The following is a 24,242-nucleotide window of genomic DNA, read 5'->3' on the forward strand; positions in this document are numbered from 1 at the left end:
CACACCTCCAGGGCCATTCTGCAGACATTCCTGGCCTTCTGGTACTAAGCAGGCTAGAGGAGGCTGAGACCCCAGCAGAGCGCAAATGCACGGCCCCTTGGTGAGTGTGCATTTAGTTCTTGCCTTCCCGGCATGAACCAGAGCTACAGCATTGGCCCCGAGGAAGATGCTCTATGTCTATTTCAAATCTTCCTAAAAGGGCTGCTCTGTCCCAGCTGGCTTCCCCCAGCCCATCCTCCCTTCCCTGTGAAAACAGTGACTGACGGTGTAGCCGGCATCTCCCGCCCCTGCTGACTGTCTGTTTACCCCGACAGAATCTGTACCAGAACAGGTTCTTAGGCCTGGCCGCCATGGCATCTCCATCCAGAAACTCCCAGAACCGACGCCGGTGCAAGGAGCCCCTCCGCCACAGCTACAACCCGGGCCAGTTCCACAGCATGGCCATTAGGACCGGCCCCCATGGCGCTGTCACCATCCCCCGCTCCACCAGCGACACCGACCTGGTCACCTCAGACAGCCGCTCCACACTCATGGTCAGCAGCTCCTACTACAACATAGGGCACTCGCAGGACCTGGTGATCCACTGGGACATAAAGGAGGAAGTGGACGCTGGGGACTGGATTGGCATGTACCTCATCGGTGAGTAGAACAGCACTTAGTGCCACGGAAATAACGGTCTTAGCAGTGTGGTTTGGGTATCCAACAAGTACATTAATTCATAATTCACGTTTACGGATGCCTTACTATTTCAGCAAACTCGATCATTTCATGAAAACGCACAGTTCACCATCAAATGTGTTATACACCACATTAACACACAGAGGACCACACATGAGGCTTCACCTGCCAGCTCTATTCAATGGAAAAGAATCATGAGATAGCAGGGCGAGGTGTGGCTGAACGCAAATGTCATTACCGTTTGCAACTATAGAAGCTCTTCTGCTCATGAGTAAGTTAATATGAGAAGCTTGTTTTCAAATCCGTGTGTCTGTAAGACCAAAGCAACACCGTATACGCACCCAAGGTATGCACATGTATGTGGGGTCATTTCACTTAAGTTTTCAACATGATCGTAGACCTCTTTTCACCTGCTCTTTCAAGATTCTTACTGCTTTGTATTCCAAAAGCATAATGGATGATACAGACAGTGAGAGCAGGAACACCACAGGCTAAGGAATAGCTGTGCTGGCTGAAAGGAGAGTGACTGGAGAAAATAAATCTCACGAATTTGAAATTATGAAGAGAAATTGACATGAAAATGGATTTCACCTATTTTCCATGGTGGAATCAGATGTGGTGAAAATGGACACATTCATGCTGGTAAATCCACAAGTGAAGGTTGTAATTGTTGGTGGGGTGAGGGGACGGTTCAAGTTCAACAGAGGCCAGGCCTTCTGCATTCAGTCTGTACAACGAAACATTTGCACATTCAGACACACAATGCCAGATTTAGCATCATGGACTATCAAAGACACCAAAGGATTGTTATGAGTATTTTACAACCCGGATCATCTTTATGATAAAATTCGGGGGCTCTTATCTGACTAACTAGCTGTCAGGGAAATTTTTTTGGGTCTTCTGAAGGTTTTGCCATCAGTTTGGTTAGTGTATTTGCAATACACACACTACTGTAAAGATGGAAAAACATAATTTTTGAAATTGTTACACAAATAGTGGTTGCTCAACTAAATTGGACTTCCAAACAGGTAAAATTTAATTGGCTTTAAAAATAGTTCTGGAATCGGTGTTTGAGTACCATGAATCTCAAACAGAACCTGCAAAAGGACAGACCACCAAGCACATTTTGTTTAGTCCATATTGTTTTAAATTTGGTTCGTTGTCAGTATTTCAAAAAGTAGAGATTTCTCGCTGAAATCCACCTTTCTAGCTTCTTGTGCAAAAGCTCTCAGTTTGGCTGACTGATCCCATAATTCCTGTGGCTCTAGTGGGCTAGAGTCAAGCATCAACTTCCCCCTTTTGACTCCTTGCCACCTATCCCTACTTTAATGATGATGGTTACTTGTTCAGCGCCTTAGGCAATTAGATTTTCGGCCCCAGATCTAGTTTTGAAGCAGCTCTTCACAGCTGCTTCACACAGTACCTTCCTGCAGTGGTGTCAGTGGCATGCATCTCTCAAGTCAAGGAACAGCTGGAGTAGAGCGTGGCAGGGGGAAAGGTGGATACCTTCATCCGTGCGGAAGGGATGGATGGATCTGGAGCTCAGCCCTAGATCCAGGCTGCGGTGTAGATCTGGGATAATTGGCCCTGAGAGTAGACGAATTCACTCGTGGATTGAGTGTAGAAAGAAAGCACCAGAAGGTCCCTATTAGAGAGAGAGGCAGAAGAGGAACTCAAAAAGGAGATAGGGGCGTGATGGAGAGGTAGGATGAGAATCAGGGGACCACGTCACAGAAGACGAGAGAGAGGGTGTCTGAGGAAGGAAGGGATGGTCGGCGGGACGAAGTGTCCGGAAGCTCCATGAATGAACAAGATCTGGTGTTAACATGACATTTTGACTGAGACAGAAGTAAACACGGTTCATCCTCTGAGAATCTCAATTTGACAGTTTATTCTTCTCACAGTAGCTGCACATATATAACTGTGAAGTGATTTAATGCAAAGTGCCAACACTTTCGGCAGAATAGCATTTCAAAAGCAACTTCCAAATCCAAAATTCTCCGTGAATCTTAAAAGTTCATCATTGGTGGGTCCTAAGTAACTCACCTTCCAGATTTGCCGTGCCTTGCCAAAGAGCAAATCATAGAGCTCTGTGATTTCATTTAATCTGTCATTTTACAATTGAGGAAATGCCAAGTCAGTGGTTCCCAATGCCACACCACAGCTGCCTACCCTGGCGGCAGACCCCACAATGACCATGAGGACATCTTGGCACATTTGGGTGCAATATCACGTATGGGCCATTCCACATCAGTGGGCAACCTAAATGTCCCCATGAGGCCAGGTTTGTGATGCTTTCAGCTCTGCCCTCCAGAGCTCTCCGGACAAACGTGACTTTTCTCCTGCCATAGTGAGTGAGATATCTGCATTTGGAAGGGGATGTGTGGCCCTGCTCACTGACACTGTCACCGAGTCACCAGTGCTGTCTTCAGCCAGGAACCCAGCAATGGGACAATAAAAGTATTACCATTACTTTCACAGCGAGATTGCATTTGGTTGCCCTCATTTATGGAGTGGTTCCTGAACTGGAGGAGTGTGATGAAGTTTTCTCTCCCCTAGTGACACAGAAAGGGGAAAGATCCTGGGGTTTCAGTGACAGCTTGACCTGGCTTAGAATCATACTCTGCCACTGGCTGGATGTGTGGCCTCAGCCAGGTAGTCATCAGAACGTCAGCCTCCTTATCTTCAAAATAGAGAAATAACTTGCTCAGGATCATTGAATGGAATTGACGAGATACTGTGCGTTTACTGCCTGTTGATCAATAAATGCGTCTTGATTTAACTTGTCAGGTAGCTCTAGTCTCTGGATGCATTATGGCAAATGACCCTAATTCCCAGGCTTCATTCAGCCTAACCATGGCCCTTAGACGTGTGCTCAGTTGTTTCAGTTGTATGTTATAGACAAAAGCTTCTTACCAAACCCACAGGGACCTGGAAAGAGATCTTAATTGTCAGTAAACAGGCGGAAGCTTGTGATTTGGTCAAAAACAAGTACTTCGTGGCAGATTCGCTAGTCATCAGTATTCCTAGGAAATAGTTTTGCAATTATTCATTCAGTGATGCCCACTTGACTTTGACAAGGAAAAGCTAATTATTTGTGAGTCCTATACTTAGTGTTAAAGATTCAGCACACTGAGGGAACAGTATTGTATAACTGGGTTAGGATACATAACTTGAAGAATACAAGACCTCTAACCATAAGAATGCTAAATTAATTAGAGCAGATCTATTCAAGTATTTTCACCTCTTCATTTTATGTTCCAGTATTTTAAAGACTTTAATATCTTAAAACCCTCTTTAGGATGATCAATTTTTTTTAATAGCCATTCCTTTGACTCTGTTGGAAGGAGCCCTTATTAAAACTGCTGAAACATGAAGTAAGTATGCAATTAAAATTATGAAAATATAATTGAATAGGTAAAGTGGGCATAATATGCTCATAATTCGCAAAACTAGCCTTCTGATAAATTTAGCATTTTAATAAATCATATCATTATTATACCATGCTATACCATGCTATCCCTATACCATGCTAGAATTTGCTCAGTAATTTAAACCATAATGAAACTAGAGTACATTCATGTATTTAAATTTCAACAAATCAAGAGATGATAACTCAGAGCAAATTTAAGATTTAAAATTTCCTAAAATGGCATCTTTGAGGGATCTCCATAGACTGGTGCCTGAGGGCATATATTCTCTTCCATACCTTTTGGTTGCCCTATCTGTGTGAGGTTAGAGATTATGGTCTGTATCAAACTGATAATTTTTTAATTTTTTGAGACTTCTTCTGTGACCTATCCCTGTTCAATGTTTATAAATATTCCATGTATGATCATAAAGTGTATTTTTGTTGTGAATAAGGTTCACTCTACCTATCTACCTATCTGTCACCTATCTAGAGATAGAGAATATCTTATATAGAGAGAGATATAGATATCTTATACATAGATATCAATATATACAAAGGTTTAATATATGTGTATATAATATTTATATATAAATATTTTTATGTTATATAAATATACAGTGGTAACAGTTCCCATAGAACCATGCAAAACAGGACAGAATTCGGATATGTACAAGTTTCAGTTCATAGGGTAACTCACAAAGCAAGGATCCTCTCTCTCTCTCCCTCTCTCTCATGTGTGTGTGTGTATTTCAGTTCAATCACATAAATTGTATATTCTAATTTTCTGTCTCTTCCATTTTTTGAATAGAGTGTCTCAAAATCACTAGCCAAAAATTTTGTTTTAATTGGTTCATCTATTTCTACCTTTGCTTCTGTAAGTTTTATACTTTGCAGATTTGATGCTGATTACTAAGTGCATGAATGTTCATGATATTTACATCTTTTTCCTCTACAGTTTCTTACAAGTTATTATTACAGATCTGCCAGTGCCCCTTGTGCTATTCTTTGCCTTGAATGTTGTTCTTTTTTTTTTAACTATTTAAGGCTGCTAGTCTCTCTGTTTTCTTCTGCTTCATATTTACTTGATCTGTCTTTTCTTAATTTTCAACCTTTATCTTTTTTTAAGAGTAGCTCTTTGTGTGTGCTTTTTTATTCTGATCTGGGTGTCTCTGACTTTTAATTGGCTAGAATAGCACATTTATATTTATTATACTTACTGTTCTATTAGGACTTATTTTTGCCATCTTTCTTTAGATTCTTTATTTACTGTGTTTTCTTTTTGTTTCTTTGATTCTTCTTTTCTACTTTCCATTAGATCTGTTGATTTCGAAGTTATACATTTTTTATTGTTCTTATGGACTGCTTTTAATCATAGTCCAGTGGGTCTCAATCAAGGGTAATTTTGCCTCCCAGTGGACATTTGGTAATATCTGAAGAATTTTTGGATGTCACATTGTAGGAGGTGTTTCTGGCATCTGCAAGGTAGAAGCCAGAGATGCCACCAAACAGCCTATAATGCACAGGACAGCTCCACCACAACAAAGATAACAGAGTTATCCAGCCCAATATATCAACAGTGCCAAGGTTGAGAAGCCCTGTCTAGACCACCATATTCACCCCCATTTATTTTTTTAATCTCATCAATATCTCTTTTTCCAACAGACTAGTAGTTCATCCAGTGTAGTTTCATATTCCTTTGGGCTTCCAGGACTTCGATTTTCCAGATATGGACACTTTTCCTTTTATCCTCAATATCCCTTAGTCTTTCTTGTATATTTTTGAACTTTTTTTCTAGAAGTGTTTCTCAATCAGATCTCTGGCTTCCTAATCCATTTTTCACCAAAACTCATACACTATAGTAGGATAATGCAATGATGGATGAAGGCATGAATATAATAGCCACATGAATAGCACTCATATCCTACACATTAGTTTCAGTGGATTTCAGTTATCGCTCCATGGGGAAATAGTTCTATGGTTAAATAAGGATGGAAAAATCTGCCTACATTGCCCCACTTTAGAGACTCACAATATATATTGAAGATTTGAGAAGCTTGGGGTAAGCAGCACACTTTACTTGGTGTAACCCAGCAGTTCCTATACTTTCATGAGCAAGAAACACTTTCTTATTTCCCAATATTTGCCTGTCAGGTGTTCCACTGTGGAAAACCACACATTAGGAGTTATGGGAAGTTATAGAATAGAAACCCAACCCTTGCCCTTAAGAAGCATTTAATATGCTGAGCCTTAAAATGTAATGATTTAGGATGAAAGCTAAAATTTTCTCTCTGGCTAGACACCTGCACACAGAAACTCCCAGAATGCTTCCGTATGGACATCAATTCTTGAAGAACTGAAGATTTTCTTGTACATCAGGCACTCTATTAGAATATAGAAGAGCTGAAGCTGTGCTTCCTAATTATGGCACAACCAGTGAGAATACTTGTGTTCAAATAAACAATCTGAGGGAAAAGCCACAGAAAACAGAGTGGCACTGATATGTAGGACCTCCCCTGCCATTTATCCTTAGATTCCCTTCCTAGTACAAGAGAATAGAGATTCTACACCCTTGGCTTTGTACTTGCCTTTGAAAGGCAAGTAGATTCTCCCCAGACCTCCTGGCCTGCTCTTTGGTAAATCCATAGTCTAGAGATAGTGGGAGAATCCTTGGAGATTCTTCTGAGATTGGTTATCAGAAGGCACGAGTTCCTCTGCGAAATGGAAGCAATGTTGTATTTTTTCTGTTGGGCTTGGGTAGTGGATCAACTCTTCCTTTAATTGCTTCTGTGCTCGCTTGCCCATTCTGTTCTCAACAGCAAGAGTCTTCGTTGTATACTCTTCTATTATAGATTAAAGTGTAGGAAGCACAGCTCTAGTTTTCATTTTGAAGACAAAGCAAGATAAATACTCCTGGTTTCTTAGATGTGCTTGTTTCTGTAAGCTTCACTAGAACTTTGTGACTCAAAATTTTGCAAAGATCTTTTCTCTATTGTAAACTGTGGAGCAGGAGGTAGGATTCTTCATACTGGAAGAAAAAAGTATCATCCAGCAAATGCAGTCTTTTTTTGAGAAACTTAATACATCTCTATATGTTCTGTACAGAATGAGTAATGCGAAAAATTTAAATAGTACTGGCCTAAGCTAATGTTTCAGGTTACTAGGGGTTTTGCACAGTATCATGGAGCTTTGCCATAGAGGGCCGTATTTTTAGCCCGTACTATAAATATAAATAGCTGCTTATTAGATGTCTAACACTGTTCTGAGACCATTACCTGTATTAGTTCATATATTGCTCACAACAGACTTTGAGGTTGGGATTAATATTATCCCCATTTTGTGGCGAGGAAGCAAAGACACAAAGGGATTAAGTATAATGCCTAAGATCCCATAGCTAGTAATGGTACCCTAACTACTTCTCTCAAGGTGGCTGTAGATATCCCTGTAACCACACAAACATTGCTCCTACAAAAACTTGTACCATGACAAAGGATGCAGAAAAGGGAACCTCGCAGTAGGGAGCCAGGGGGCTGCCATTCCTCAGTGTGATGGAGGGCAAGGCTTGGTCCCCATCATCCATCCCAGTTCTCTTCTCTTCTCCAGTGCCTTCCTCTAGTGTAGACTCTGGTCCCTGAAAATTACGTCTCTCAGTCTCCTGTGCAGCCATGTTCCAGATGCAAATTTGGTCCCTTCATTTAGACGCACCTGTGCAAGTTTGGGAAGGCGGAAGTGAGCTGGGGGGTTCCTCCTGATGTTTAGCCTGTGGTTGCCACAAGCATGGCTCTGAGAAATTAAGCTTTTCTATCACGGCGTCTTAGCGTCCCCTCACTCGCTTCCTGGCTGTGAACAGGCAGCCCGGTGGTAGTGGCAGGAGCCTACTCAGCTTGCCACTAGCTGGTCACTCTCTTTGTGGGTGGAGAGGCAGTTGCTGAGGCTGTGCCTAGCGTCCATTTGTCTAGCACCTAATTCTCTACATAAAATCCCTTAGTGCATAAAATATCTGGTCTGATTCTGTTTTCCTGCATCTGACCCTGACAATACACTTGGATTCCCAAGCAAAGATTAGTAACTTCTAACAATTGGCAATACATGCCTTGGGGGAGGGAGCTGACTTCTCAGCACAGATGGTCCAGGCAAGAATACCGACTCTTCTATTTTCTTGCATGATATTTGTTATGAAGTGTTACTGTTATAATAAGGGAATGGGATACTCATTAGGACCAACTGGCAGTCTCTGAAAACGTGTTTAAACCTGTACAGCGAAATGTATCTTGTTGTCTTTAAAATGTGTGTTACTTTGCCATTCTCTTTGGATTTTTTCTGATTCCTCCCACTTACTCACGCCCATCCTTTTTTCATTTGTGCCCTTGTGGTTCCTTGATATTTAACCCATTCTTATACCCACTATCTTCTAATGAAATTGCCTGTTATATGGAATAAATCCTCAAATCTATTCAGAACTTCCTGAGAACATAGGCCCTGTCTTGTTCAGCAGTATATCCCCAGGGTTTAGCATACTAGCTAGAGTGGAGTATAAACACTCAATACACATTTACCTAGTGCATGAATGAACACCCCCTTTCTAGGTGTTACTCTATATGGATACCTGATCATGACTATTAACGTGAATATTCTGGTGATCAGAGTGGATAAATTCAGGAAAATACCTCTCCTTGGAGAATTGCCATAATGAGGCAAATTTCTATCTGGGTACTGAAGACCTAGGGAGCTAGGAAAACATTATGCCTTTTTTTGCAGAAATGAGGCAATTACTGTAAAAGACGTATTATGCAATCATCTTAGCAGCCCAAACAGGGCTGTGAGCACACACTGTGATTATGAAGACAGACGAATTTTGCAAACAAGTGATTTTCCAAGGGATACAAACAGTTCCTGCTGTTAATGAGGCAGAGACGGTGTTACTCTGCCTGATCATCTCGGCCAAAGAAGAGGCAGCCACAAATGTGCGATCGACTTAGCAGGTCACAAGCGCGCTTACCAGTCATCTCACGTAATCCATGCCCCCCACCCCCACGAGGTCCCAGTTATTACCACCCCCCATCTCGCGGATGAGGGCCTGCAGCTGTAGAAATGACAGTAGTGGTAAATGGCGCAAAGGTCCTTGGAGCTGGGTCCTTTCGCTATAAGCTCTGCCCTCTTTCACCTCCTCCTCTGTTTTCCAAATCCATCCAGCTGCAGGAAGTGAACCTCAGAATATCTCAGCTGCAAAGAGGGCAACCATGACCTAGCCCCTCTCTGCAGAGCTGGGGCTCTGGGCCTCCCCTCGGGAGCTCCTGAGTTCTGGCTTTCCCCCCAACCAGCGCAGTGGATTTGGACTCTCAGAACATGGTTGTCTCACAGCTTCAGATCCATTTAGCTCAGATGGTTCCTTTCTGGGTGAAGTGGGAACTGCAAGGGCCCCATCGAAGATTAAGGTAAAATTCATATCCCTGTCTTCGCCTGCACTGAGAACATGAGGTCTGGAACCAAGGGGGAGGCAGTCGGCTCGGTCTTCACAGATCTGTCCTCTCTAAGGATGCTGCCTTGTTCTCTGGGCACCAGCTTGAAGAAGGATGTTGATGGGTTGCAATGTAACAAGCAGAGGAAGGGCAGGAGATGGAAGGAGCACAGTCCCCGCCCCCCGCAGCTCCTCTCAGTGCTCGCACAGGGTAGGCTTTGCCCCCCTTGGGCCTTGGACACCCCATGGGGGCCTTGCTCCACCCTTCACACACCCACCCACCCTCCATCCCCACCCTGGCAGCGCCTTCTCATCCCTCAGCTCTCCCCTGACCCCCTGTTGGCCTTCCTACTTGTAGCTTCTTGTCAGAGCAGTCCATTCTTTTCCTTCCTCTCCCCTCTTACAAGTTGTAATAATGCACTTACTTCTTTACTCAGTGTTTAAAGTCTGTGTCCTCAGTTGTTTGTGGTTTCAGTTCAGAAAGGTTTTGCCCAACACCGTGGCCCCTGCACCTTCCCAGCCTGGCAGATGGTTGGATCTCGATAAGTGTCTGTTGAATGAACAGACATGGCTGCATAAAGGATGGATGGATAAATTCATGGATGGTCCCCAAGTGTTGGATGTTGATGGGTGTCCACACTGGAGAAGAGATCATATAGGATGGAGCCCATGCGAACAGGGCCCCAGATAGAAAGTACAATTGGATGTTTTCTTTATGCCTCATTCTCACACCCAAATAGGGACCAGTTAATGAAAGCTTTAGGAGGGAGATTTTCACACTGAGATTCCCCACGTGTAAGAGTTATTCAAAAGTGAAATGAGGGAACTGCCTGGCGGTCCAGCAGTTAAGACTCTTGAGCTTCCACTGCAGGGGGCTTGGGTTCGATCCCTGGTTGGGGAACTAAGATCCCGCATGCTGCACGGCACAGGCAAATAAAGAAGAAAAAGTGAAATGAACTGCTGTAGCAGCAATTTTTTCTGTCTCTGGAGGTGTTCAAGAACCAGCTAGATGATCACTTGCCAGGAGTGTTGAGGAGAGGGGAAGAGATTCCTGCATTAAAATTCTAAAATTAGAATTCCCTGATTCTATGATTCCAGGTGCCTTTTTCTTCTGTTGAGCTGGAGGTGGCATTAACATCTTTGCTCTTTTATTATTTTTTTCTAAATCTGCTGTTAGCTGATGTGTTTCTCTACTCTGCTTTCTTTCTTTCCTGGGAATATAGATGAGGTCTTGTCGGAAAACTTTCTGGACTATAAGAACCGTGGAGTCACTGGTTCTCATCGGGGCCAGATCATCTGGAAGATTGACGCCAGCTCTTACTTTGTGGAGCGTGAGTACCTTTTCCATTCCTGTTGCTCGGGATGAAGCGGAATTCAACTGCTTTGCTCTTGTGCTGCATTGCCTCACTTAGAAATGTGCCATATGTGAAAGATGTGGATTGAATGAGGTGCTTAAAAGACAGTGAGTAGTGAGCTGTAGAGCAGTTGGGTAGCAGCCACCCACACCAGCCCGTGGCCCTTAACTTTCTCTCCCTGGCTCCTCCAGGCGCTTTCCAACTTTGTGAAGGTTGCCCCTTCTGTATCCTGCTGTTCAGTTTGGGCTTTGCTTAACCCAGTTCTTCAAGGCTTCTTGTTCCCCAGTGTGTTGGGGAATTCCTCGGGATGGGAACGATACATTACTACTACCAATCTGTTTCCTTCATTCCTGATCTACTGACATTTCTGGATGTATAAACTCATCATCATGTATCTTATTTTATATTTTCTAAAATTTTCCACTCTCTTTGAAAATAAGTCATTTTTGCAGTTATGGAAGGAATTTTTCGTAGGTCCCATACTGGTGTATGAGGAAATATCTACATGGGCCTCATATTTGCCACCCAAAGGAATGCACGGACTACCTATAATGTACCCTTTCCCCTCCCCACATGGGTACTGGAGAGTGCTAAGTGCACAAATCCCTTCATGCATTTTCTGGTTCATAGCAGGTATTCATTCAGCATAACACTTCTGAAAGGAAATGGAATAGTCTATTGTTCCAGCTGCCTGGTGCTCAGAGGAGATGACACATGGCCAGGAACCTAAAGTTGTCTATTTTTTAAAAAATATTTTATTTATTTGTTTATTTATTTGGCTGCATCGGGTCTTTAGTTGTGGATCGCGGGATCTTTTGTGGCGGCACGCAGGCTTCTCTCTAGTTGTGGTGCGCGGGTTCCAGAGCACGCAGGCTTAGTAGTAGTTGCGGCACGCGGGCTCCTTAGATGTGACGCACAGGCTGTAGAGCGCGCGGGCTTAGTTGCCCCGTGGCATGTGGGATCTGACCAGGGCTTGAACCCACGTCCCCTGCATTGGAAGGCGGATTCTTAACCACTGGACCACCAGGGAAGTCCCCCTAAAGTTGTCTATTATTATTTGACTTGTAGTTCACGAAAACTATCCTCTAGAATGTTTTGCTCCCATTTTTTTCCGGATGAAAACTCTCATTTTCATTCACTTAATAAACATTTTATAAGACCTCCTGTACTCCAAAGAATAGAGATTGGAGATGAAAGCCTCAGTGTCTGTCCTCTACTTATGGTGTCTCTGCCCTGGGAAATGACACAAATGCCCCTCTTTTTGCATTGGCACATGCAGAATGAGTAGACAGTCAGGAGGTTTGATACTATCAGATGTAGAGGGGACAAGACTTTGTGTTATGTGGTTGCTGACCCTTGACTTTGCGTTAAGCATGATGAAACTCCCAGCAAGAGAGTTCCTTTTCCTTAATACTTACCTCCCCCGCTCTTCTGCACTCTAATCCATCCTGCATGCTGATCCCAGACAAAATGCCTTGAACGCAATCCTGCTACCATGTGCCCCCAAGCCTCATGGCTGCGCTTTCATGCTACATCAGCTGAAACCTCTCTGCCCAGCTGCCAAACCCCAACAAAACTCACCACATCCCTCAACCCTACTTCTCCATCCTCCCCAGCAGGCCCTCCTTTGCCCTAGTCATGCCAGCATCTTCCTCTATCCCACAAATGGCATCATTTATCATAAAGAACATGGCCAGGCTTGATGTGGGGATAAAGAGATGGGCTCCAGCTAGTGGTACCTAATATGACTTCCCAAATGCCAGTAAGAACAAAAGAGGTGAAAACTTGCAGTAGCAATGAATATTAGATATAATTGCTGACTGTATGCCCCAGTCTACACTGGAAGTTCAGTGGAAGAGTCCTTCCTTACTACATATCCATTTTGTTCTTTTGGGTTTTAACTAAATGAGAAATAGACATGATTCAGGGTCATAATACAGTATCAGCTCAAAATGGTGCAGGCATAAACACACCTTGAAGGTGTTTCTTTTATCTTTTTAGAGTCAAGGAAATAAATATTAAGGATAATATGAAACCTCATGACTCGGTCTTCATTCTGCATGAGGCAGTGTGAAAAAGTGGGATTTGTGTGTAAATTAATCTAGCACTAGTACCATTCCTTTCAAGGCAGTTCTCCAAGATTTCTGGGACATTTAGAGCATTTCCTGTACATTCAGCTCAAATAACAAACCATTTAAATAATTGTCTTCATGAGCAGTATGAAGACACACTTTAAATATCATTAGACAGGTATTATAATGTAAAATCAGCTCTGCAAAATACATAAAATGTTGTCATAATTGAGTGAAAGTGTATTCAAAGTTGGTGAAGTTCCAACGTCCTAGAATAAACAGATAGTTTGCCAAGTCATATTCAAAATAACTGAAAGGGGCTTCCCTGGCGGCGTGGTGGTTGAGAGTCCGCCTGCCGATGCAGGGGACACGGGTTCGTGCCCCGGTCCGGGAAGATCCCACATGCCGCGGAACGGCTGGGCCCGTGAGCCATGGCCGCTGAGCCTGCGCGTCCGGAGCCTGTGCTCCGCAACGGGAGAGGCCACAACAGTGAGAGGCCCACGTACCGCAAAAAAAAAAAAAAAAAAAAAAAAAAACTAAACCAAAAGTTCAGCACTTTAGAAAACTGACATGTTTTCAAGTGCAAACTGGAGACGATCCCGCTCCACAATAGACCTCTTAGACTAGCGATACCTCAGTGCTTTCAGAAAATGGATGAATTTCCATTTTGCAAATGTATCAAATGAATGAATAATATACTAAGAATGTATTTCTGTACAAATGTAACGATTTGTCAAAAAGTAAAAATTCATTGAGACAAAGCTTCATTGAGTTTGCAAATGATTGGACTGTGGACTCAGGGCACACAAAAAAATCAGATAAATTAAAACAATAATGAATTATAGGAGTCTGAATGCATTAAAACTGTATATAATATGCTATAAAAATTTATATTTTTAATGTGAAATAATGTGCATTTTCAAACCTGTTTGATAGAACAAGTGCCAAATTAAGGAACAGGAAGAGACTGGATGTACAGAATGTTCTAATGTAACTGTCAAAGTGTATGCAAATCAAAGCATCAGAGATCCTCTTGCTATAGTATAAAAATGCAGAATTCAGGCCATTATCCAGAAAGGTTAGAGAAGTTTTGTTACGAATCACAAATAAGCTCTTCACGGTCTCTAGGTAGTAATAAACTCATTAATCTAATTGGTAAATTAGACGTTCTTAAAATAAAAATAACTTTATAAACTTTGAACATTAAATCTTGAAGTACAACAGAAGGTCATTCCAAGTGGGAGTTAAAATAATAAATGAGGTTTTGTTTTGGTTTTTCCATTTTTCTCTTTATTTTTACCTTTTATTACTTCCTTTTATGAAAGTAGAGGTATATCACTGATTGTCTGGGATCTGTTCTAATAGCATATTTCTTTCAGAGTTATGATTCAATTTAGAATTAGGTAATTGCTATTGATTTATATGATATTTTAAAGGTCTGATTAAATCAGATTTTGAAAGTACCCCCAAATTAGAAACATTCAAAACAAATACTTTCTGTATTCTCCAAGGAGTTACAAGCATGATCAAATACAGAAGAAAATAACTCCTGACTCGTTTCCTATGGTCCCTGCATAATTTCGCCCTAGAGGGCACTTGGCTATTTGACTATAGTAATAATTGCTGTAATATGAGAGCTGTAAAGATGCAAATTTTAACACTGACCAAAGAAAGAACTCGTGAAATTTTAGCTTTACCTATCCTGACAAAATCTTACAATGTTTTATTGTTATAGTAACTCAAATGTTATATTCTAATGTGTGCAGTTGGGCTCAGCGGGCCAGTCTCAAGCCTTCAGGAGCTACCACAGTCTTTGTTGACTATGTGCTCCCCAAACAAACTTACGGTTACCAGTGGGTAAGTGGGTGGGGGGAGGGATAAATTGGGACATTGGGACTGACATCTACACACTACTACCTATGAAATAGATAACTAATAAGGACCTACTGTATAGCACAGGGAACTCTACTCAATACTCTGTAATGGCCTATATGGGAAAAGAATCTAAAAAAGAGTGGATATATGTATATGTATAACTGATTCACTTTGCTGTACACCTGAAACTAACACAACATTGTCAATCAACTAGACTCCAATAAAAGTTAAAGAAGAAAGAAGTCCTTCAGAATCAGGGCTTGCCTTGCAGAGAGGTATTGATTCTGCCTGGAAGGTATCTTTATTTTGATCTCTGGCCCAGACCTGTTACGTGTAGCTCCCTGTTCATTGTCACTCCCCATTGCTAGCAGGAACAATAGAGTAGTGGGTCTGGAAGGACAGCTGATTACGGCCAAGAGAGTTTCTCCCAAACGGACCTCCTTTCTCTACCCACCCTTGTGTCAAGTCATGTAATCACGGTCATGATCACAGCCTTCTCACAGCTGTCCAGGCATAAACCAGAAATCTGCAGTCATTTCGACTGCTCTGTTTTGCCGTGGCTTCCTGCCCACTCCGAACCACTGGTCATGCATCGCCCGCAGCTCAGACCCTCACGTTCAGCCCCTTCCCCATCTCTGCCCTCCCTTCCAGATTCACACCCTGACTGCCACCTGCTCTGGTTTCATCACTCCCTGCATTTGTCAGAAGAGCGAACCTCAAACCCCTTCTCAGTACGTCGTTTCCCAATCCTTTTCCATCATGTCCTCCCAAATTAAAAAAACACAGTGGCCCCTGATTACACATAACAGCAAATCTAAGCACCTAGTCGTGCTGTAAGTTTTTTTTTTAATTTTTATTTTATATTAGAGTATAGTTGATTAACAAAGTTTCTAACAACACCCCTTGAGAGTGGCAAGGTGAAATGTACACAGGTCAGGGGGCAGAGTTTGCCTCCTTTCCCCACCCTTCATCAGGTGGCTTCCCAGTGAGAGGCCTGTGGACTCAGTGTCTACCCGGTGTGGCCCTTGGACTCTAAGGCTCTGTTCCTTCATCTATAAAAGGAAGTTAATGTACAATCCCCACCGGTGACCCCATGAAGACTGAGAAAGCACACGTGAAGGGCCAGGCACGTGTCTGGTACAGCCAGGTGTGCGGTATAATGAGAAGGCTTTGAATTAGGGATTGCGGTGCATTTCTCCTCTGGGAATGGACATGGTGGTGTCTTGATGACAGCTGTGAACTGAATGGCTTATTCTGGGAGTTTCCCGTGGGGAAAGCCTTTGCAGCCAAAGTTGGAGACCGATGGGCACTGAAGGAAAAGCAGGGCTCCAGGAGAACTAGCTGACTCCCCTGGTTAGCACTTCTGGCTGGTGCTTTCTCCTCTGCGGCAATGCGGCAGAGCCAGGACAAGCTGTGCTGGGGCCAGAAGGCCACCCAGATCTGCCCAGAGCAGCCGCAGGGATCCCGTCACGTCAGCAATCCAGATGGTTCAGGTGACACGTTGGTATAGCTTTTTATTTAAATCTGGACATATTTCCACCAGGACTGCTCTGGTTTTAGAACTGGTATGGCTAAGAACTGCACTGTGGGCTGCCATTTTCAATCACTGTTTTGTTCTTCCCGAGGAGCTATGTCTCCTTTTGTACCGCAATAAACGTTTGAGTCATAGGCTCTGTGAAAGTCTACTTGGAGAGACTAAATTGTAAATGTGTATCATAATCTTACGACAATCATACCACTTCACAAAGGCGTTCCTTTAGGAACAATTGCGCCTCCATAAATATTTGCATGATAATGGCTATTTTATTATTATGCCATCTTAATTTTGCTATATAATTCCCTGGAAGCCATGACTACCCCCATCGCTTATCCAGGTTCACACAACCCTAAAGAGAAACCATGGTCAAAATTGCACTCTACACAATCATAAAGTAATTTCAGTATTGCTTCTGTTCTTACTTGCCTTTCTTAAATCTGGAGAAAAGAGTCTACAGTTCACAGCAACACTCCTAAAATGCATTTCCTCTTTCACCTGTGTCCTTTTCCCACACAACTCCCCTGGTGTTCCTCCCGCTAAACTTCTCCATAAACCTTCCTCACCGCATGCTGGTTTTCTTCCTTCCTTATTTCCAGCACATTTTGCTTTAAAAGCCTAAATGAAGTAATCTTGCTAGAGAGAAGCGTCCTGGAATGGTAGAAGAAGGAACCCAAGCCACCAAATTCACACTTGAGCAGACCAGAGTGAAATGGTTGGAAATATTCATACAGTAATAACGTCTGGGCTTCCAGAGGCCAACATAAAGGTGCAGCGGTTCTGACTGAAAGGGACCAATGAGACAATGGGAGTGTGGCAGTGGGAGGGCAGGGGTCCAGGTGGGAAGACAGGACATAGGAATGAGGGGACACACGTAGCAGGCTCATCTTCAGTTCACCCAAGGTGAAGAGCCCAAATGTTGTGTGCAACCATCTCTTACCAGGTCCAATAGTCCATTACATCTGGGGCATCAAAATGCATCTTTAGTCCATAGATTAAATATCAGACCATTAAAGAGTGACTAAGCATTGTTACAGAAAACAGCTAGAAAGATACAACCAAATCATTCAGTTCAGATTTGCAGCAATATAGATAGAGCTACCTTCTAGTTTGGTGTGTGTCAGATTCTTCCAATGAGATGAAACCTCTAAATCAACACAGATAAAGGGTCAAAGGCCTAATAACCCAAACTGAGACTTTTCTACATTTACCTTGAGTTTCCATTTCATTAAGAGAACATACAGCCTCACCTGCCTCTCTGAAGCCTACAGTGCTGGAGGCCTGCTGGGGACTGTGCTGGTCTCCAGGGACTCTGATCTAGAGGTGAAGGCTTGGTCCCTGCCCGCTGAGGCTCTCACATTGCAGGAGCGGGGACAAGCACCTCCTTCTTTTTGTCCTGTGTCAGTGAAGGGGACCACAAAACCTGGCTTTGGGGCCCAGAGTTGATCACCACCCACGGATACGAGGAGCCAGTAGGTAGACTTGGCCAGTGGGAAGGAAGGACCGGCATTGGGGGCCAAGAGGTAGAGAGATCATTCTAGGCAAGGAACAGCACTTGCAAAGGCATGAAGGCATGCAGATGTGAGAGTTGAGGGTGGAGTGCTGAGAAAAAGGAAGAGAAGGACAAGGAGGAGGAAGGGATAGAGGTTGAGGAAAAGAGATCATAGAGTGTGGAGGGTTAAGTATGGCCGCAAGATCCTTGGCATTCCTCTCATCAAGAGGCCCAGTCCATGTCCCCTCCCCTTGGGCCTGGGAGGGCTCTGTGACCCTGCCCTGGTTTCCATGCTGAAGGGAGGCTGTGCGGCTTCCAGGCCAGGCTTTCAGAGACTGGTAACTCCCACTTCCTATCTCTTAGAACACTCGCTCTTGGAGCCCTGAGACAGCTGTGCTTTCACAGTGGCCATGTGAAAGTTTGCATGGAGACAGCTGCTCCAGCCATCCCCACCCAGGGCACAGCAGAGGCCAGCCCAGCTGTTACCCATGGCAACAGCATGCAAGACAGCAAGGGAAAGCTGCCCAGCTGAGCCCAGTCACCCCACAGAACTTTGAGAGATGATAATACAGAGCTGTTACGTTTTGGGTTTGATTGTTATGCAGCACTAGTAACCGTAGCATCAGGGGATCCAGATACAGGGCCATGGAAGTCAAAGGCGGGGAAGCTATCAAAGGGAGCGTCGTCGACAGGACGTGGTGAGTGCCATCAGAGGACTCAAGGGACATGTGGTCTAGAATGCATGGCGGAGGGTTGGAACATGGGGCTTGTGGTGATGTTTGCCAAAAAAAATAATTTAAGGAGCTGATGAGGAAGACTGCAGGCTGAAGAGTTAGAATGGCCAGTTCAGATTGATCCTGATCTGGGCCATGAAAGTCCCTAGTCCCAGGAAACCTCTCACACAGGAATGGTGAGGGCCCCCAGTAAATCTATGTCTATAGAGAAGAGGCAAAGTGTGTGAAGCATCCTCCAGGATGGGTGGCTGTGAGAGTGACTCTGAGGGGGCAGCATGAGAAACAGAATGGAGATGAGCTTGAACACGTGTAAGGACTGAATGAAATGAGCCTACAAGTAAGTGCTCTCCTTTATTTAGGATATCCTTGTGTCCACTTCTTGGCAAGGATCTTACATCCTTTTAAAAATTTTTTTAAATTTTTATACAAGTTTTGAAGGTTACTTTCCATTTGCAGTTATTACAAAACATTGGCTATATTCCCCCTGTTATACAATACATCCTTGAACCTATCTTACATCCTATAGTTTGTACTTCCCACACCCCACCCCTATATTGCCCCCACCACTGGTAACCACTAGTTTCTTCTTTATATCTGTGAGTCTGCTTTTTTTGTTATATTCACTAGTTTGTTGTATTTTTTAGATTCCACATATAAGTGATATAATACGGTATTTATCTTTCTCTGTCTGACTTATTTCACTTAGCATAATGCCCTCCAAGTCCATCCATGTTGCTGCAAATGGCAAAATTTTATTCTTTTATGGCTGAGTAATAGTCTATTGTGCATGTATATATATGTATACCACAGCTTCTTTATCCATTCATCTGTTGATGGACACTTAGGTTGTTTCCATGTCTTGGCTATTGTAAGTAATGCTGCTAAGAACATTGGGGTGCATGTATCTTTTGAATTAGTATCTTTATCTTTTTCAGGTATATACCTAGGAGTGGCATTTCTGGGTCTTATGGTAGTTCTATTTTTAGTTTTTTGAGAAACCTCCATACTGTTTTCCACAGTGGCTGCACCATTTTACATTCCCACCAACAGTGTACAAGGGTTCCCTTTTCTCCACATCCTTGCCAACATTTGTTATTTGTAGACTTTTTGATGATAGCCATTCTGACAGGTATGAAGTGATATCTCACTGTGGTTTTGATTTGTATTTCCCTGATGATTAGCAATGTTGAGCATATTTTCATGTGCCTGTTGGCCATCTGCATTTCTTCTTTGGAAAACTGTCTATTCCATTCTTCTGCTTGTTTTTTAATCAGATTGTTTGGGGTTTTTTGATGTTGAGTTGTATGAGCTGTTTATATATGTTGTATATTAATCCCTTTTCAGTCATAGCATTTGCAAATATTTTCCCCCATTCAGTTGGTTGTCTTTTTGTTTTATCAATGGTTTCCTTTGCTATGCAAACCTAATTAAGTTTAATTAGGTCCCATTTGTTTATTTTTGCTTTTGTTTCCACTACTTTAGGAGATGGATCCAAAAAATACTGCTGTGATTTATGTCAGAGTGTTCTGCCTATGTTTTCCTCTAGGTTTTACAGTATGCAGTCTTACATTTAGGTCTTTAATCCATTTTGATTTATTTTCATATATGGTGTTAGAGAATGTTCTAATTTTATTCTTTCACATGTAGCTGTCCAGTTTTCCCAGCACCACTTATTAGCTGCCTTTTCTCCATTGTATATTCTTGCCTCCTTTGTTGTCGATTAATTGATGTGGGTTTATTTCTGGGCTTTCTATCCTGTTCCATTGATCTATGTGTCTGTTTTTGTACCAATACCATATGTTTTGACTACTGTAGCTTTGTAGTATAGTCTGAATACAGCCTTTTATTTTACGCTGATAAGAGCACCATGAGTTGGGTGCCATCACCATTGCATTTGAGGAGAAAACAGTCTCAGAGACATGGTAGTCTTTGTGGCAGGTGGTGGAGCTGGAATTTAAACCAGGCTTATCTGCTTGTGCTCATCAGCCCAAGGGAAGGGTCTATGGGCATGCTGGAGATGCGGGACACAGAAGGGATGTTTAATGAACTGAGGTCCATGAGGAGTTGGAAGGAACAGGATGCAGAGAACAGTTAAGGAGTCCAAACTTTCCTGGAAGCCCTTGACCCACTATGGACTTCCAGTCAGAAGTGTGGGTGGGGCAGGATGGGGACAGAAGAGAGGGAAGGAAAAAAATGTGTTATGCTGACCACTCTATGGTGCCCCTCTTCCTAATCGGAAGGGAAAGAAGACGACACAGGAAGAACTCAGGAGTGATTTTCACTTATACAGACGTGGTGGAGTCAAATTAGAACTCTACAGAACGGTTTCTCTCCATCCCCCTCAAAGCCACTCAATACACAGAATGAATCTCTTTTACTATAAATTGCAGACACATGGAGTTAGAAATAACCAGGGCTGCAGAGGCCCTCCATATCTCTGCCTCCAGAGAGGGCTTCAGCAAGATAAGGAGGGAGTATTGTGCCCATTTTAATCTCCATGAAACGGGGACAATAGCTCTCTCATAAAGGCCTGTGGCAGGCCAGGGCCGACAGAGGCCAAATTGGCAGGAGAGTATGTGGGGCAGACAAGAGAAACTGACCTAACTAAGCTGCCGTGTCTGGACCTACAGCCAGGTATCTGAAGGGCATAGCAAGCTCATTGCCATATGTCCAATTAGACACAGCAGATGGGAATGAGGTGGCTGCAGCCATCCCAGGAGGGTGGCCTGTGCTTGTCCCTGGGGAATCTGTGCAGGTCTCACAAGATCCCACCCCTGGGCTATCATTTGGGGTAAGGCTGCTGTCCTGAATAGAGGAATAATAATAGTAATAGCAGCAACTAACTGTCTCTGAGCTCTCCCAATGTGCCAGGTACCATGCTGAGTGCCTCATACATCTTGCCCCATTTAATCTTCATGAAAACCCTAGGTGGTAGGGTTTTTTTTCCCCCTTTTTTGATAAGGAATCTGAGGTCCAGGAAGATAAATGCAACTGGTCTAAGATTCACAAGTCACAAACAAATGGTGGGGTCAGGACTTGAACCCAGGCAGTCTGACCTCTGAGCCTGCTCTTTAGCCACCATGATGTCCTGACAAGGCTAAAGTTGGCCAGAAGGGTCCCCACCACTAAGGTGGAGATTTGGTACAGAGTTCTGATCCCATGGAGGGCTGGATACCAGGTAATACATTAGATAGAATTCTGAAGTGGGAGTCAGTGCTGGGGGCTTTCCTCCCGGAGTGATTGGCAAGGAAATTATCTGGGCATCAAAGTGGGAACCCATTTGTCACTGGGCTAGCAAATCCTTAACTAGAGGAAGGAAAGTCAAGATGGTGAACATGGCCTTCCTCCCCTCCAGATGATTCTGAATGGGGAGCTCCATAGTTCCCACCGTAAAGAGCTGTGAGAAAGTCAAACTAGAAGACAGAGGCTATCCAAGGTTTCAGTCACTTCCTCCCACACAAATCCAGAATGTCCTTCATTTCAATGTATTTGTTATATGTGTATAAATCCAATTTGTGTACACATTTTTAAAAGTATTACTTATTCCCTCTAGAAACTTTGAGGAAAATATCAAACAGCATCCATCATTTCAGCAAAAATAACATTTTTAAAGAGTTTTGTTGTTGCTGGTAGCATCTCCCCTTAGAGGGCCTTCCTTAGTAAGTATTTATTCAGTTAATGAATGAATGAATGAAGCTAGTGCTCAAAACACCTGTGCAGGAAGCAGGAGACTTGTGCTCAAGGGCTACAACCGTCATGTCTTATCTTTCCCACCGATGGCCCCTGAGCCATCAGGACAAAGAGACAGAGAAACACAGATGGAGGGCAGAAGCCACAATATCTCTGGTCAGACCCACAGCAAGAGGGTACCACAAAGAGAACAGAGTCAACTAACCCACCCAGCTTCTTGGAGTATGGAGGTGGCAGAGAGGTACCACCTTTTAAAGCAGAGGACTCTGCTGTCTAGTGAACACAGCCCAGTCCACACTGGAAATCTCACCAAACACTGTAGCACCTCCTCCCTTGATTCGGGCCCAGGAAGTGGATGCCAGCAGAGCAGTGGGAAGGGAGAATTTTCCGTGTTTCCACTTCATTCTTCTCTTTTGACCCCCTGAGCCTTTCAGCCAAGTCTTTGGTCACGCACAGCTGCAGAGTTCTTGGTGAAGACAGAGAGCCACAGAGGTCAGGGTGGTCCTGCCTGCACACCGTGTGTACCTTCCCGGACACTACGTACCTGGAGCCAGTTCAGAGGTCACCCCCAGGAGTCTCTGACATTAGCCAAGATAGGTCTCTAGTCAACTCCAAGGCCATTTTCAAATGATGACAGCTATACTGTCCACACCAGCCTTGGACAGCCAGGAAAGAGTTCAGAATCCAAATAATATGGAAAAAGTAAAAACTCCTCACAAATTCTCATGTATCTCACTTGCCCCAAATTCCAGAGTTGATATGGAACCCAAGAATACTGCAAAACCCACCAACACCCACAAAATCTAGAAGATGCAAGCAATGCCTCATCCATTGCAGCAGCTGCTAATCTAAGCCATGTTTCCCTCTTTCCAAGCAAAACCGGAGTCTGCAGCACCTGGTCCGTATTTATGCCCACATTGCTATTGCCAGCTGTTACTGGAGGGAAGAGGGCAGACAAAACGCAGAAAGGAAAAAGGAGCTGATTGTTTTTAACCTTGACCAGAATGAATGCCAGTTTCTCCCAGGTTGCTCAAGGCCAATGAGCTGAAAATCCAAACCAGAGAACTCGTCTAATAAGTGGGGAATTGTGTCTTATGCTTCCATCTCCTTGGGAAAAAAATAGAGTTATGAATACTGCACCCTCTACCAGAGAATGACATATAGGAAACACTCCTACTTTTATACAGAATCTATAAATTTGAGCCCATAGACTTAAAGCCTTTTCATGGGACTCCTATTCCTTATATTTAAAACCTGTTAGTCTCTTTCTCTCTCCATGAATAGTTACCCTTGGAAAAAAAGAGATTTATTTTACAGTGTGAGTTTTCTGTAACAGAGAACACAAATTTCTAGTGAAAACTAAACCTTTAAGGCCTGGCTGAGCCTTTAACAAAGGGAAAGATAAGTAGTCAAAGAATAGAAGGAATATGAAATATTTTTCAGAGAGGGAAGAGTGGATTATGTCAAACTTAAACAAAAAATAATAATAGAAGGGAAACAGTAAAAAGAGTATGGGAACATGGAAAAGAAGTAATAGTTAAAATAACCTACGATTAGACTTCATCCTTTTCACTAGCCTAATCGTCGGCAGTTCCCAATGAAAAATACAGGCAAACTCAATGTTAAGAAACATCAAGACCAGTTAAATGGAAGTCCTGGGTACTTGACGCAGATGAAGTGACCACAGTGACCTTACAACAGTACAAAGCAAATGCTTACAAGGGTTGGACTCTTGAAAGAAGACCCAGCCCGCTCTCCGGGATGGAGATGGGCAAGACTTCCTTCCGTCTCCATCTTTCGGCTCCAGCTCAGGTCTCGGCTGGACCTCCGGTGGGGTTTCCGGCTGCGCAGCCCCTGCAGCGCCCTCTGTCGGCAGGTCCCCGGAGGCCAAGCGAAGAGTAGCAGGAAGAGCGTGCTGCTGACACCGGCTGAGGCTGGACAACAG

The 24,242-nt window shown here is 43.4% G+C and overlaps 1 protein-coding gene across 1 annotated transcript in view; it reads left to right on the forward strand.

Moving 5' to 3' along the window:
- Positions 1 to 320: 320 nt before the first annotated feature.
- The window catches only part of HECW1 (HECT, C2 and WW domain containing E3 ubiquitin protein ligase 1), a 253,789-nt gene continuing 229,867 nt past the window's right edge, over positions 321 to 24,242 (forward strand). Inside the window, exons 1-2 of the mRNA XM_060156217.1 lie at positions 321 to 639; positions 10,769 to 10,876. Of these exons, the coding sequence (XP_060012200.1) occupies positions 351 to 639; positions 10,769 to 10,876 (397 nt within the window). The 5' untranslated portion in view covers positions 321 to 350. The remainder of the gene's footprint in view (positions 640 to 10,768; positions 10,877 to 24,242) is intronic.

The sequence above is a fragment of the Lagenorhynchus albirostris genome, chromosome 8 (assembly GCF_949774975.1).
Source record: "Lagenorhynchus albirostris chromosome 8, mLagAlb1.1, whole genome shotgun sequence".
NCBI lineage: Eukaryota > Metazoa > Chordata > Mammalia > Artiodactyla > Delphinidae > Lagenorhynchus > Lagenorhynchus albirostris.